Raw genomic sequence first — 14,578 nt, forward strand, 5'->3', positions numbered from 1 at the left:
AACAGTACTTAATGACTTTATTAATAATATGATTTCAAAATAAAAAATAACATTAAAATAACATGTTTTGTCCTTGTTAACAACTTGCATCATATGGCCACATGGTGGCATTGTAATGCCAAGTTTTTTTTATTTTCAAAAATACCAAATTGTTCATCATCATCATCCAGTTCATTTGTTCTGCCCATCGTTTGGAGCTTGGACCACATATATGGAACATATTTTGGACTCCACCCTCCCTCTTTTACATCCCAGCTAAAAAAAATCCAACCTTTATAAATACAGACAAACCTGTCTCCTTGTCACAGACACATTATGACGACCACGGACACAGGAAATATCCCGTCTGCACATGCCCCCTCCCACCCCCCTCCATGTATTTGCAAGGTCTATAGTTTCGCTTTGTCCTCATCCTCTAAAGATCCACACAGTAGATATTCTACTTTTGCTGTATTATACACATATTATATATATATATAATAGTCTCAGCTGAAATGCTCCACTCCCACAGACCTCCTCAGAGTTGTGATGTGGGAGGGGCCACTGGTTCCGGAAGTGGTTTTCACCATTCAGTTTTTTTTAACATCTTAAATATTGCTTAACATAGACACCCAGGACTCGAACCAGACAATGTAACAATCATATAGGTGTACAGTAGAACCACCAGATTAAATCAATTCAACTTTGTTTGTGAGAAATCATGTTTTATTTGTTATTTTGGCATAACGGACGGCTCTAAATACTACAATACCCATGAGCCTCAGCCGCAGTTGCCATGGAGAAGGACAGATGGACCAATCAGGTAACATGAGTGAAATAAAAACAACTCACTGTTGCAGTTATTAACAGAACGCGGCGCCAATGTGGCGGAATTCATCCAAAAGGGACTCAAAAATTAAAAGTGAACTGATTTAAGCGGCAGATTGTAAAATCAGTTTTCATGCCGATCCTAGAAGTGCTCAAGCTGTGAGTCACGAAACACCGCCTATAGAAAAATGAATGATGCTATTCCGGTACCAGGGGCGCTCAAAACAGCTCCATCCCACTTCACAACTCTATTGTTTCCTATGATGTGTTTCTTCAGGCTCAAGTTATCATAACACAACACAATTAGGCTTTTGGGTACATACTTCCATGAATGAGTAGAAAAGAAACACCCAAATCATAACTGGACATGACAGAAATTTAACATTTTAGCTCAACAGTCAGTTCCCTGAACCAAAGTGTGGACTCTTCTTGTCCCCGTTCTGGTCCAGTTATTCCTACTGGAAGCAGAGGGTGAAGTTTAGCTCATCCAGCAAATATTTTCCAACACCTGCTTCTTGGTGTTCAGCTGTCATCAGAATCATGACACACAAAAACATACAGGGAACGTCCCCCATAACATTTTGCCTAAAATAGATCCAACAGGCATGTTTGTGAATAATAGTGACAAATCATGCCAAAATAAAAACAATTAAATAAGAAACAAAATGGTTGGCAAAGAAAAAAAAAATTCATATTGTATTGCATGTAAATATTGTATAAAATCCTTAAAAATACAGTTTAGGTAACTACTTAAGTACTGAAGTCATCACAGCCAAAAGTGCAGAGGTCCATAAATAAAACATTGACTGTGGGTAGACAGTGGGGCATCTCTCGAATCCCCACGTAACCTCCCCTCTCAACCACAACAACAAGGGACTGAATGAGTGCCTGGTCAAAGGTCAGAGTTCATGAACTAGGACTTAAAAGTTCCCACATCGATGCACAGAGAAGAGGACAGGAAGGTCGGTTTTTAAATCTCTCCTGTCACTGACAAACACACTCGCAGATGCACAAACGTCACTCACACTGTTTCAAAGTTCATTCTCAGTAATCACGGCCTGAAGTTCTGTTGACAGAGGCACACCTAGAGAACATGAGGGTGGGACAGGGGGAAGAGGTGAGGGCAGGAGGGGGTTACTGCAGGGCACATAAGGCGGCAGGGATCCTGGTTTTTCTTTCTTTTCTTGTCTTGTCTTTTTTTTTTGGAGACACATTTTCCGTGCTCAGGCGGCGTTTACAGTAAGGGCAGAGGGAGTGTGTACAGGTCGCTGAGCCAGGCAGGCAACAGAAAAGGAGAGCGAAGTATTAAAGCTTTCAAAGCGTCAGAATAAAAACACTGTCGGGAGGAAGAACAGAAGAGGAGGGGAGGGAGGGAGGCAGGGAGGCAATGGCTCATTGAAGGTTTGTCCCATAGTGGGCTGGTGGTGTGTGTGTGTGTGTGTGTGTGTGTGTGTGTGTGTGTGTGTGTGTGTGTGTGTGTGTGTGTGTGTGTGTGTGTGTGTGTGAGAAGCCTGGAGGGGCCACAGGAACTAACACACCAGGGGCCTGAATAAAGAAGTAAGTTCACCTCAGTCTGGCTTTCCTTCGGTTTTCTGGCTTCACAAAACCTAACACTGGTGAGCTGGTTTCACAACGCTGGCTCCTGGCTCTGTTAACCCACAATTTACCAGTGTGTTGGGGTTTGTTTACATTAAAGAGGTGTAACAAAAAGATGCCACATCACATCAACAGTACCTTAATTTATTATATGATAAAACTGTTGATCTCCCTGGGGAATTTTTGTCAGTGCAGCAGCAAGTTAAAAAGATATAAAAAGATCACAAGAAATAGAAAACATCATATTAACATATATATATAAACTTAAAAGGAAACAAAAATATTCAAATGATGCAATAACCAAATACTAAAAGTAATAAGCTATATCTAATAGTGGGTATTACTCTAAAGGCTTCCTCAAACTGTGCATGAACATGTTGTAGAGTGAGAAAAAGTTGATTATTGACATTTTGCTTATATGTTTCTTGTTGAACAAATATTTCAAATTAATCATTCTGAGCAATCCAGAACCTGACAGTTAAATATAACACTATTTCTGCTGCAAAGAGCTAGAGAGTAAATGTGCACATAAAAATAATGACAGTCTGAACAAGGTTACGGTAAGCTAACCCTAAACATGGGTTTCATTGATTATTAAACGACGATTTTAAGTCTACCTTTATTTCCTTTGGAAAGTGGCTTTGACATAATTGTAATAATGCAGTCCTGACATTAAAAATAATGCAGTGGGTGAGTTGATGCTCAGCAGTGGAAATTGCACTGCTTCATCTCTGTATAGCAGAACGCCTCGCTAAGTTTTACGTGGCTAGATGCTGTGAATATAATGCTAGAAACAAATTTTCAGTGTGTGGCTATAATATTTAATAGGGAGTATTTCTTTTTGCTTATGATCATCGTCTACATGTTCTTCTGAGCTGCAGTAATGCATAATTCAAAATAAACTTTGTTGAGCCTATTAAAGAATTGCAGTGCAATTAAATGCAACTTCAGTATCGCAAACTATGGCCAACCTGCTTGTGCTACATGCTAGAAGCACTGTTAAAAAGTGGGCAACTGCAGGCGCCCCTGTGGCTTCACGGTTATGACGCTGACACACAACAGGATGTCATTGTCCCTCTCTTACCTCCCCTCATTTCCTGTTACCACTCCTGTTACTGTCATCTCTAATAAAAGGCAAACAAATATTTATTTTTAAAAACACTGGGTAACCGCTTCTGGTACAACCATTTCTTAAATGTCTGATGCAGTTTATAGAACATAATTCTAAGTGAATCTACAGTTGTGTAAACACTTTTCTTTGTGCTCATTATTACTAGTCGTTTACAGGTTTTGATTTAATCCTCTAAACAGAAAATTCTCTGAAGGAGGTTTGCCAAGCAGCATAGGTTTAGTGATGTAAATTGCTTAAAGTAAAATTGAGCCAGCTTTGTGAGACCGCCCAGCCTGGGTTTAAGTTATCTGTCTAACCCTTGAAATCTTGCTTCCTGATGCAGGCCCCTGAGAAATACATTTCAAATATATAGGGAAAGAAAACACACAGAGTGTTTTGTTTAGCTTATTTTTCTGCCTTTGTTGAAGCTCTTCAAGTGCCTGGTAACTTGGTATCAAACGCTCCACCACACATAAGTTCAAATACTTCAACCCGCTTGAAGAGGGTACGCCCACCATATTCACCGACAACCGTCTCTCACAAAACACACAACACACCTGAAGAAACTGTTACTAGAGCTAATTAATGTGAGCAACTACCACACAGTCACCTGACACTTCCTCTGTAAAACACTGAACCTAATCTCAGAAAGCAAGAACATAAAAACATGACCATCAGTGAAAATTAGTGGTCTGAAAATTTCGAGAGGGCTTGATTAACAGAAACGTCACTGATAAAACGGCAACAGCCTACAAAGACACTGGAAAAGGAGTAGCAGGGATAGAAGCCATTAAGACAATACTGGATATTCAGGCATCCCTATTAACACTCGTTTCCCCAAAGGGGGGTATTTGGGGGGTGGGGCGGGGGGGTGGGGGTTCAAGTCTGTGTGACCATGGCTAACAGAGCGCACACCCCCCCTCACACTGCAAGTCGCAGAAAAAGGCACTAGAGTGGGGCTGTTGCTAGCCGTAGAAAAGTAAAAGCGATATACATTCATAGCTCACAGGTTATCGTAACCGCAATCTGGGAATAAATACACAAAATGCACTTGTAGAAAAATAAAATGTAAAAAAGCGTGGCCCCTATTTTTTCTTATTTTTGGATTCTGGGAGACAAGTATGGCTACTTTTTCACGGCTTTATGAAATCCCCACCCGACCCTACCCATCACTTAGAAGGCAATTCAAGAGTGAGCCTCCACTGCTCTGGCCGTGAGCAGGCGAGCCCTTTCATGCACGCCAATATGGGAATAAGGGAGGAGGAGGGAGAGGAGGGATGGAGTGAGTGGGCTTCAGTGGGGAATGGGGGAGCTGTTGGTAGGAGGTCAAGGCTCAGCTTTCAGTGCGAGGAAGTAGAGGGGAAACTCAACAGAACATGTGTTTTCAAAAGTTCAGACAACAGAGAAAACTCATCCAAACAGCCTCTCTCTCACACACACACACGCACGCACACACACACACACACGCGCGCGCACGCACACCTCAGTGTCTTCATGTACAGTGTTGAGTGTAAGGACCTGGGAGACAAACATGTGCATGAATCTGGGTACCACTTTACTTTAACCCCCCCCCCCCCATTTAGCATTTAAAAGCACTGTAAACATGTAACAAATGGTTTATAACCCACTATAATGTAGCTATAAGGATATTTTGTGTTTATTAATTTACAGTATTTGTCAACAATTTGTAACTTCCTCTAGTGTGTTTTACTATATTGTTATTCATTATCTGTTTATAAACCAGCCTCCACGTAAGGGTGCCAACAAGGAGGAGTTCTAGTTGTTGATAAATACATAAAAAGAACACTTATATCTACTTCCAAGTACATTATAGTGTGTTATAAACCATTTATTCAATGCTTCTACACTATTTAAAAATGTTAAATGGAGGAGGGGTTGAAGTAAAGTGTCACCTGAATCTGAATTTGTTTACAGTGTGTGTACGGGGAAGGAACGAAACCGGCTGTTTGTGCTCAAGCTTCACGAACAAAGAGAAGTCAGTAACAAAAAAGACAACACCTCTTAAAACTCAGCAGCGCTCAAATGCACACACAAACACACATGCAGTCATTACACAAACGACTCAAGAGTATGTCGGGAGAGAAATGAGCTCCAGCTGACAGCAGGGGGGAAGGGAACTGGAGTGTTCTGCCGAGTAAGGAGTGTGAGTGTGAAGGGGGGAGGAGGGGGAGTATTGGCTTTGCAAAGGCGGGAGCAATATGAGTGCAGGGTGAAGGAGGGGGTGTGGGGTGCATTCCACAGCGCTGCACAGACTCAAAAAAAAGACAAAAAAAAAAGGTTGTGTAGTGAAAATCCTGACAGTAGACGGAGTTGAGCTACTCCTCTCCCACTCCCACCCTCCCCTCCACACCTCCTCCTTCAGTTTCCTCCACAGCGTCACCTGAAGGTGGTGTGTCTTCGTGTGTGCTTGTGTTTGTTCGTGTGGTAGTTGTTCGATGGTTCAGTCAGCCCTGTGAGACAGCTGCGACAGATGTGGCTGCTCGTCCCCTTCCTTAAAGAGGAGACATGGTGGCGAGTCTACCTCCACCGCTGCTGCCATCTACACGCTGGTTTCCCCACACCGGTTTCCACTTCCTGTCACGTGGCCGTCGCCTCCAGGTAGCTCTGTAGTTTGCGGACGGTAGATTCGTCCAGTGAAAAGAGGTCAAAGTCAAAGGTGGTGTTGGTCACGTTGAAGTGGCCCGTCTCCTCGATGAGGTTGACAATCTGACATAGCAGAGAGAGGAGTGATCAATTATCATAATTCATAACATTTGTCTTTCAGATCATATTATTCCTGAAAAAAAACTTATTACAAGATGCTTACATGGATCACCAAGTTTAAAAACCCCAAGCAGGTTTTCTGTAGAATTCACCAAGTTCAATTTTTACCACCACATAGCATTTTAAAGAGGTCATATTATGCTTTTTGGCTTTTTCCTTCTCCTTTTTTGAGTTATATATATTTTTTGTGCATGAAATAGGTTTGTGAAGTGAAAAAGCACAAAGTCCACCCCAAAGGGAGTTCCCATGCTGCAGCACACAGTGACAAGACGTCCGCCTGCTGCCTTTCCTCTCCCTTCCAAACACATTAGCTACCCGCCAGGCAGTCAAGGGACATAAAGTTGTTACTGTGATGCAGAGATAGTGCTCAGTTAAAGCTTAATGGATGAAAGATACATTTGTTACAGATTAATAACTCACCACTCTGATACTCTTGCTCCAGTCCATGTTGCTAAGCTGGTAAGCGGATATACAGCTGAACCGAAGCCGGCTTCTCACGACCCGCCCTACTCTGCTTCTGATTGGCTAGTAGTCCTTAACTAGGAACTGCGCATGTGTTCCTCTCCCAACAAAGTCTTGTAGAGGTAAGATGTATCACTCCACAGCTAAAACGAAGCCTTCAACACACAGGGTGCAAAGAGGAGCTGCAGCAATGCAGTATGTATAACAAGGAAGATGGTGTTTTTTGAAAATGAAACCATGTAAACCTGTTCTGGTACAACCCCTAAATAAGATTTTGAACCGGAAAATTAGCATAATATGACCTCTTTAATACCTGCCAAAGTACTGTATGAAAGTATGACCATAGGGACAATTTGGAATTATTTACTGGTATTAATACCACATTTTTTCAGAACTTCCCAGTAGTATGCAAGAATAATTCCTAATTATGTAATTAATTACATTAATGTGACCTGGACCAATTAAATGTGACAGAGTAATTTAAGCTTTTGTTAAAATCGACATTTGCCCATTATGAGAGGATGAACTTCCTAGCTACCGCAGCTAGCAGCAGTGACATTGCTCCAGTCTGATGGTGCTGAATGAAACTGAGAAAACTGAGTATCATCCATCTCAACAATCCCACAACATCACTGCCTACAGCAGCAGACAAGAGAGTATATAAATATATTATCTATCTATGAAAAGATACTTTGCTTACAAGATATACAGGTGCACAACACATACCAGTTAAATGCTATTGCATGGGTTATGTGTTGTGTGCCTGTATAGGTTGCAAGTTGTTAAATGTTATTCATGTGCGATTCTTGTGATGGCTGTGTGCTGCCAGACGCTGTGTCTCTTGAATACCCAAAACAAATTTCTCCCAAGGGAGACAATAAAGACTAATCCTATCTTATTATAGTAAAATGGTTCTGGCATTCACTGGTTTTTCCTTGTATGCATCAAATTATCCCATCTGTTTTACATTCATTTACACTGATTAAACTGCAGATACATTTTCCAGTACAATACTTGGACAATGGAATATGGACAATGGAAAGAACAAACACATACTTGCTGTAGGACATTACGCTCCCTTAAAGCCATCAGTCTGCGATGGAGGTCCACCAATTCTTCTGTGTAGGCCTGTGTAGAGTTTAAGGGGTGACAGAGGAGAGGGACATGGTTAGTATGGTATTAAAAGATTTTATAGAAGTAGAAGTTTGTAAAGTTAACGAAAGCTAACTTCCATTCAAACAAGGAAAAAAATTAATTTTCTGTCATTTATTTTCAGTGTGCCCTCGCAACAGACTGCGTTGTGCACTCTAGTGTGGGGGGCATTCCAAAAACACATTTATTCATGTAGCTTTTATCCAAAGTGACTTATAATTTCTATGTCAGAGGTTGCATGCCTCTGGAGCAACTAGGGGTTAAGTGTCTTGCTCAGGGACACATTGGTGGTTGTTTCACGATGGGGAATTGAACCCGGGTCTCACACCAAAGGCATGTGTCTTATCCACTACACCATTACCATCCCTACACAATACAATATCCGTCTAATCATTAGATGCCCTAACTACAGTGTTCTCCTTGCTATTAAAAAAAAAAGGACAAAACTAGAAAGCCTTGGTGACCACAGATCATGACAGAAACTATCTGAAGTAATGTGACATAATAGATTGGAAAGAAAATCGAGGACAAATGCAAGGCTATTGTTTTAAATGCAACTACCTCACTGTAATCTTAGTTTGTCACTAAAGTGAAGCAGTGGAGGCACAGCAAGTAAACGTTAAAGAAAAAAACCTCCCAATGTCCACAAACACAATCCATGAAACTGAGCATAGGTTTCAAGAAGTGCAAAGAAGTGATATAAGATCAGTTTCCCCAAGTTTCATTTTATCACTACATAAATCATCTAGTCACAAAGAAGAAAGAAGAGATTTCTTTTCAAGGGTTCATAGGCCAGAGTTTGTCTGCACATCTGGATCAATTCACCGGCCATTACTCCATCTTGATTTCATTAATGCGCTCATTGAATATTGGAAAAACACTGCATGTGTATGTGAGTTAAAGCATAAAAAGTTTGATTTACCCTTCCTACCTTGTCGTATCCCTTCTTCAACACCTTCTCTGAGCGAAATGAGGAGTCTGGACTCTTTCTGCCTGAAACCTGCAGAAAACAGATCAGACAAAGAGGGAAAGAAGGAAAGAAAGAGAGGACGAATACAAAGAGAGAGATGTTAGACCGTGAGACTATCTGGGACTCTCCTGAAGCACTGTGATTTCTATGTCTGTTTGCTGAATGTTTTTTTATTTCGTGCTGGGTAGGAACAAAGACATTAAAAATACGGCATGTACTAAAATTCTAAATGAGTCATCTCAACTAATGCCGTAGATCACTTTTTAATCATTTGTTTTGATAGTTTTACTCCTTTATGGGTTTCTCAAACATGCAAAACACATTTCTTCAGTAAATTTTAATTACAAAACCACAGGGACACACTATTTAAAGCTTTAGAAAATTCCGGTTCCTGTTGGCCAATGGTTATGTTGACAGCTGAACACTGAAAAATGCACGTACTGGATAAAGAAAAACTCAACACAATGCTATTGTTAAGAATTAATGAGACAAGAATCGGTAAACAGCAGGTCGCACTCTGATTCAGACAGCTGGATCACAAGCATCCATGTCAATGTGTGGTTTCAGTGTTTATTTTAGAGTGAAACTATTTTAGTCCCTGTCAATACATCAGTGAAAGCAGGCAGTAAAATGAGGTCTGTGTGACTCACTTTGTTATTGGAGGAGTTGTGTTTCTGTGGGGGAGGGGCGGGGTCTCGACTGGGGCTGTGCGAGCCATCACTGCTGTCACTCTCGCTGTCCAGGCTGAGTCTGACAGGGGGACAGGACGAGGTCAGAGGTCAACCACACACAGACAGACCACATTGTCATACTGATTAGCATTGTACTTGGATGTGTGAGTCTTGGACTATAATCATTATTTGCTGCTAATGTGGAGCTAGTAGTCAGTCAAGCAAACAACATTAGCTCTTTTTGGTGTTTCATTTGCTTGTTATCATTTGGGGAGAAGACAGAACAGACTTAATTAAAAAAAACAACAAGAGGAAACAATCTTGAGAAGAGACTAAAAAACGGGTTAGGTAGAGATAGGAAATTAAGGCGCCAAGTTCACCACATGTCACGCTGTGCAACATGGGTCTAATCTAATCTCGGAGGAGATCTGTGTGACATCACTTTTGAGGCAAGTCATGTGTGATAAAAGCCAGCTGAATTGTAGCGCTACAGTTTACTGTAAACAGGGAAAAATACGGATGCAAGCAGAAAGCTCCAGCCACCTATTTTCTGCACTTCTGGAAAAGCTGTCAAAATATCATAAAAGGTTTTTCCTCTGGGCTGAGGTGGAAACCTTTATGTACTGATAAAGGCAAAATAGGGCTGTCACGCGATAACCGCAAAATTGAGATAACGCGCTATTGGTCAAGCCTACCGCGGAGGATGTCAAGCAACGCAACAACCGCAATGTTCATACTTTACACTTCAGGGCGTGTTAAAAGAATAAATTCGTGCTTCAAAAGTTCCACAACCATAACAAGCTCTGTAACGGTTCAAGGACAGATTGCCTTGGGCTGTACATGACATGACCTCAAACTTGGAAGCTGTAAGTGTTGCCATGTTTTGTGTTGTTTTACCGTTTATTTTAAAAGGTTAGCTAACTTGGTGTTAGCATATTGCGTGGCTAATGTGTAACGTTGAAAATCCTGAGGGACAGTCGAGTTTGCTTGGCAAAGCTGTTGACTAGCACCCAGCAGCTAGCTTGCTCCAACCATAAAGCTGCTGTTAGCGGCTCGCTGTGCAGTGAGGTGAGATCCACAGACACTCTTACTATGCTATATGGCACCAAATTACTTCATTGATGAAAAATGTGATAATACAGCACTGTTGAGCCCCAACATATAATATAACATAATTATTTCACTGCGACAGCCCTAAAGCAAAATGGAACAAAGTGCAAAGGAAACAGACTTTGTGAATCAATCATGATGTACATTTAAGTAAATGTCCACTGAAGAGACTAAAAATGGCAAAAATGACTGTAATATTCCCATGTTTTCATCAAGTGTTCCATTGTTTTCATCTGTTTGAGATTTGACTGGATAATCCTTTTGTAGCTTTTCTTCTTCAGCAACGGTTTAATGGCACCCAGCTTGAAAATCCGCGCCAGCAGTTTATCTCGATGTGCTCAACTCCTAATATTTGCACAACAGCAGTGGATGGAAAGGCACATTATTTTTGCATTTTCATTTGCCAGTTCTCAGGAAATTTGTTTAAAACGCACTCTAAATGTGGATGAAAGCTTGGCTACAGACATGTCACAGAATCGCACCATCCATCAGTGTCGCGTTAATGTTTTGAAAATGAGCAAAAGACAATAAATGAGCTTTGACCATAACACTAGCACTTGTCTAAAAATCCCAAACGAGGAGAAGAGGAGGACCCCGTCGCAGCCAGGGAAAAGACTGCAGAATGCGAAGTGAGTGAGTGTTTTAGCAGCAGCTTTACGCTAGCTCGCCAGTGTGTTTCATCGATGAACTCGTCTCATAGTGCAATCTCAGTTTTTGATTGATGACTAAACATGTAAAGAAGCCTTTAGAGAGACTGACCGAGAGTCGCGGTTGGGGGGGTTGGTCTTTATGGGCGTCTCCTCCTCTGAGCTGCTGTCATCGTCATCTGACTCTTCTGACTGGATCTCCTCCACCATGGATCGAAGGGGGCCTGAGAGGGGGAAACACAGACTATAACACTACTGACCTCAACCCTACAACTCCAGAAAATCTTTAAACACACCCAAATTCCACCTTATATTGTTACATTAAAATATTGTGAATGCTCATCTCTGCCATGAAAAAAGGTGAAGGGACTCTAACCTTGCCCTTGTTTCTGTCCCGGCTCAAAGTCCGAATCTGAACTGGAGTCAGAGCTAGAACTGGAGTTGGAAGGACTTGAAGGGGCCGACTGCTGTAGGATGAGGAGAAAAAGAAGAAAATTATGAGAGGGAAAACAAGGGAGGAAAGAAATGGAAGGAATAGGTAAGAAGAGAAATGGGCTAATTAGTCTTGAGTTCAGCACATGAGGTGATTTTATTGTGCTGTTTCTGACTTCTGGACTGCTGCCTTTTATCTGACTATTTTTGGGAAGTATAAACACTCAAGATCAAAGATTTGGAATTAAATTAGGTCCAATCGGAAAGAACTTTCATGAATCTATGAATGCAGTTGTGTAACAAATGGATAAAAATAGCAAGAAATGCGCAAGAACAGCATAAAAATTGGAACTGAAATAATTAGTCTATTTTTTTTGGTTGTGATTATGAAATTTGAAGATGTTCCATTGGGCTTTAGGAAAGCGGAACAGGGACGTTCACTATTTTCTGACATTCTATAAACTAATGAAAATAATCATTAGTTTCAGCCCTACATAAAATATATCATGAAAATGAAGTTTTTGAACAGCATGACATTATGAATTGAAAGTATCTTTTTCACTTTCAAGAAAGTCTGAAAAATGTTGCTTCTGCTCATGTCCTGTGTGCTCCTGTGAAGCTGACGTACCTCTGACTTTGAAGATGCTTCGTCCTCTGAATTCGACTCTTCTGACTCTGGAAGTTTTTTGGGCTCCTTTGGCTCCTGCGTGTCATTCTTTCCTTTGGCCCAGCGACCTTTTTCCTTGGGAGGTTTCTTCTCTGCGTAGGGCTGGCTAGCTGCAGATGAGGAGGAAACACGAGGAGAAGTTCCTGTGAAGGCCCCACCCGTCTGCCCCTTTGGCCCCTCTGAGCTGCCCTTCTTCTGCTTCTTCGCACTGGGTTTGGGAGACTCAACAGTGGAGGGTCGTTTCCCCGGGGCTTTGGGCTCTGTGGGACCTCCCACACCTCCTCCCCCACCCCCCCCTCCACTCCCAGCCCCCCCTCCTTTGGGGGACATGCCCTCCATTTTTGACTCCTTCAGGGTGAGTTTAGGCTCCTTAAAGGCGGCCTTGGGTAGGACCTTAACTTCATCTTTCACTTTGATTTCTGACGGCTTTTTTGAAGACGAGGAAGAGGAAGGATCGCGGCCACTCTTACTGCTTCCGTCTCTGTCATTGTCTCCTTTCGACGTGGCTTTGCTCTCAGAGTCTTTTCGCGGCCGTTCACGGTGCTCCTTGGTCAGCTTGTGCGGTTTGGGTCCTTTGCTGCTGCCTCCACTTCCTTCTTTGCTGGGTTCCTGGAGAGACAAAACAACGGCACTGTAATTTACAATCTACTCTTAAAGCACTCAGCCAAAGGGCCCATAAAAGGATACAGGCTCAGCTGCACAGAGACCTCATCAAGGTCTTGCCAGTCTATCCTGTAATCACCTTCACTGTGAACAAGATGTCAAATTAATCATTTTGGTCACTGTGAACTTCCGCCAAAATAACATTTCCTCAGCAAACCAAAACTATGTCTCTATGCAATAACTTAAAATATATAGTATACAGCCTTGCTAGTGGGTCGGTCCCTCTTAGGCATAGGGGTACTTTAGGCTATATTCTAAATTCAGCATGCTAACTTGCTCACAATGACAATGCTACATGCTAATGTTTAGCAGGTAGAATGTTCATCGTGTTCGCTATCTTAGCCAATTATCCCTAAACACAAAGTTCAGCTGAGGCTGATGGGAATGTCTCTACTTGGTCATAAACAAAAGTATTGGACAAACTGAAATTTTGATGAACAGATGATGGTTCTAAATGAAAAGTCTGAAAAGCTACAACAAAGGCTATAACAATTCATCCCGAGGGGGGAAATGGATGTTTGTACCAGAATTCCTTGCCAATCCATGTAATAATTGTCTAGTCCTTTCACACAAAGAAACATAAATGAAGAAAACTCATGGTGGCACTGGATTTTGTTGATATTTGTTGGACTTTGTTGAGACATGTTTCTGTCTGGACCAAAGTGGTGGACCGACAGACCGACTTAGTCATCCCTGAAGTCGTGCTGTTAGGATGGCCAAACAGTAAAAAAAATGTATACAAAAGAAAAAGGTAGTTAATCACATACCACTTCACAAGTAAAACAAATATACTATAACACTCTGCGCTAGAGTATAAAAACTATGCACCCACACTGTCATATGCAAACAGGCCATGGACTACATTAGTTGTATTGCTGGAGTTACATTAGATTACACTCTTACCTTGAAGTGCAGTAAATGAGCTAATTTCAATTTGTAGTAAAACTTTGGGTGCAGCAGACAAAGTAATCATGTAGTGAAGCTTGTATGTGTCAACCACATCCACAGGAGTGGCTTTTAACAGATCTCTCTGGCACACTGATACAGGTTGAGGATTGGATTTCCACACTGTTCATCCACTTACAGTGAGGAAAATAAGTATTTGAACACCCTGCTATTTTGCAAGTTCTCCCACTTAGAAATCATGGAGGGGTCTGAAATTGTCATCGTAGGTGCATGTCCACTGTGAGAGACATAATCTAAAAAAAAATATGATGACTGACTGATATGATTTTTTAACTATTTATTTGTATAATACAGCTGCAAATAAGTATTTGAACACCTGTCTATCAGCTAGAATTCTGACTCTCAAAGACCTGTTAGTCTGCCTTCAAAATGTCCAACTCCACTCCATTTATTATCCTAAATTAGATGCACCTGTTTGAGGTCTTTAGCTGCATAAAGACACCTGTCCACCCCATACAATCAGTAAGAATCCAACTACTAACATGGCCAAGACCAAAGAGCTATCCAAAGACACTAGAGACAAAATTGTACACCTCCACA

General features: G+C 41.5%; 1 protein-coding gene across 7 annotated transcripts in view; it reads right to left on the reverse strand.

Annotated features, from left to right (window-relative positions):
- mllt1a (MLLT1 super elongation complex subunit a) overlaps window positions 1-14,578 on the reverse strand; it is a 44,481-nt gene continuing 29,903 nt past the window's right edge. For 5 of the 7 annotated variants that reach the window (XM_046049544.1, XM_046049542.1, XM_046049540.1 and 2 more), the window contains 7 exons: window positions 12,371-13,018; window positions 11,687-11,777; window positions 11,423-11,534; window positions 9,533-9,632; window positions 8,835-8,912; window positions 7,817-7,888; window positions 1-6,241 (listed from right to left, as the gene is read on the reverse strand). In XM_046049544.1, coding sequence (XP_045905500.1) covers window positions 6,113-6,241; window positions 7,817-7,888; window positions 8,835-8,912; window positions 9,533-9,632; window positions 11,423-11,534; window positions 11,687-11,777; window positions 12,371-13,018 — 1,230 coding nt within the window. In that variant the 3' untranslated portion in view covers window positions 1-6,112. The remainder of the gene's footprint in view (window positions 6,242-7,816; window positions 7,889-8,834; window positions 8,913-9,532; window positions 9,633-11,422; window positions 11,535-11,686; window positions 11,778-12,370; window positions 13,019-14,578) is intronic. The other 2 variants (XM_046049545.1, XM_046049547.1) reach the window with 1 other exon arrangement.

The sequence above is a fragment of the Micropterus dolomieu genome, linkage group LG05 (assembly GCF_021292245.1).
Source record: "Micropterus dolomieu isolate WLL.071019.BEF.003 ecotype Adirondacks linkage group LG05, ASM2129224v1, whole genome shotgun sequence".
Taxonomy (NCBI): domain Eukaryota; kingdom Metazoa; phylum Chordata; class Actinopteri; order Centrarchiformes; family Centrarchidae; genus Micropterus; species Micropterus dolomieu.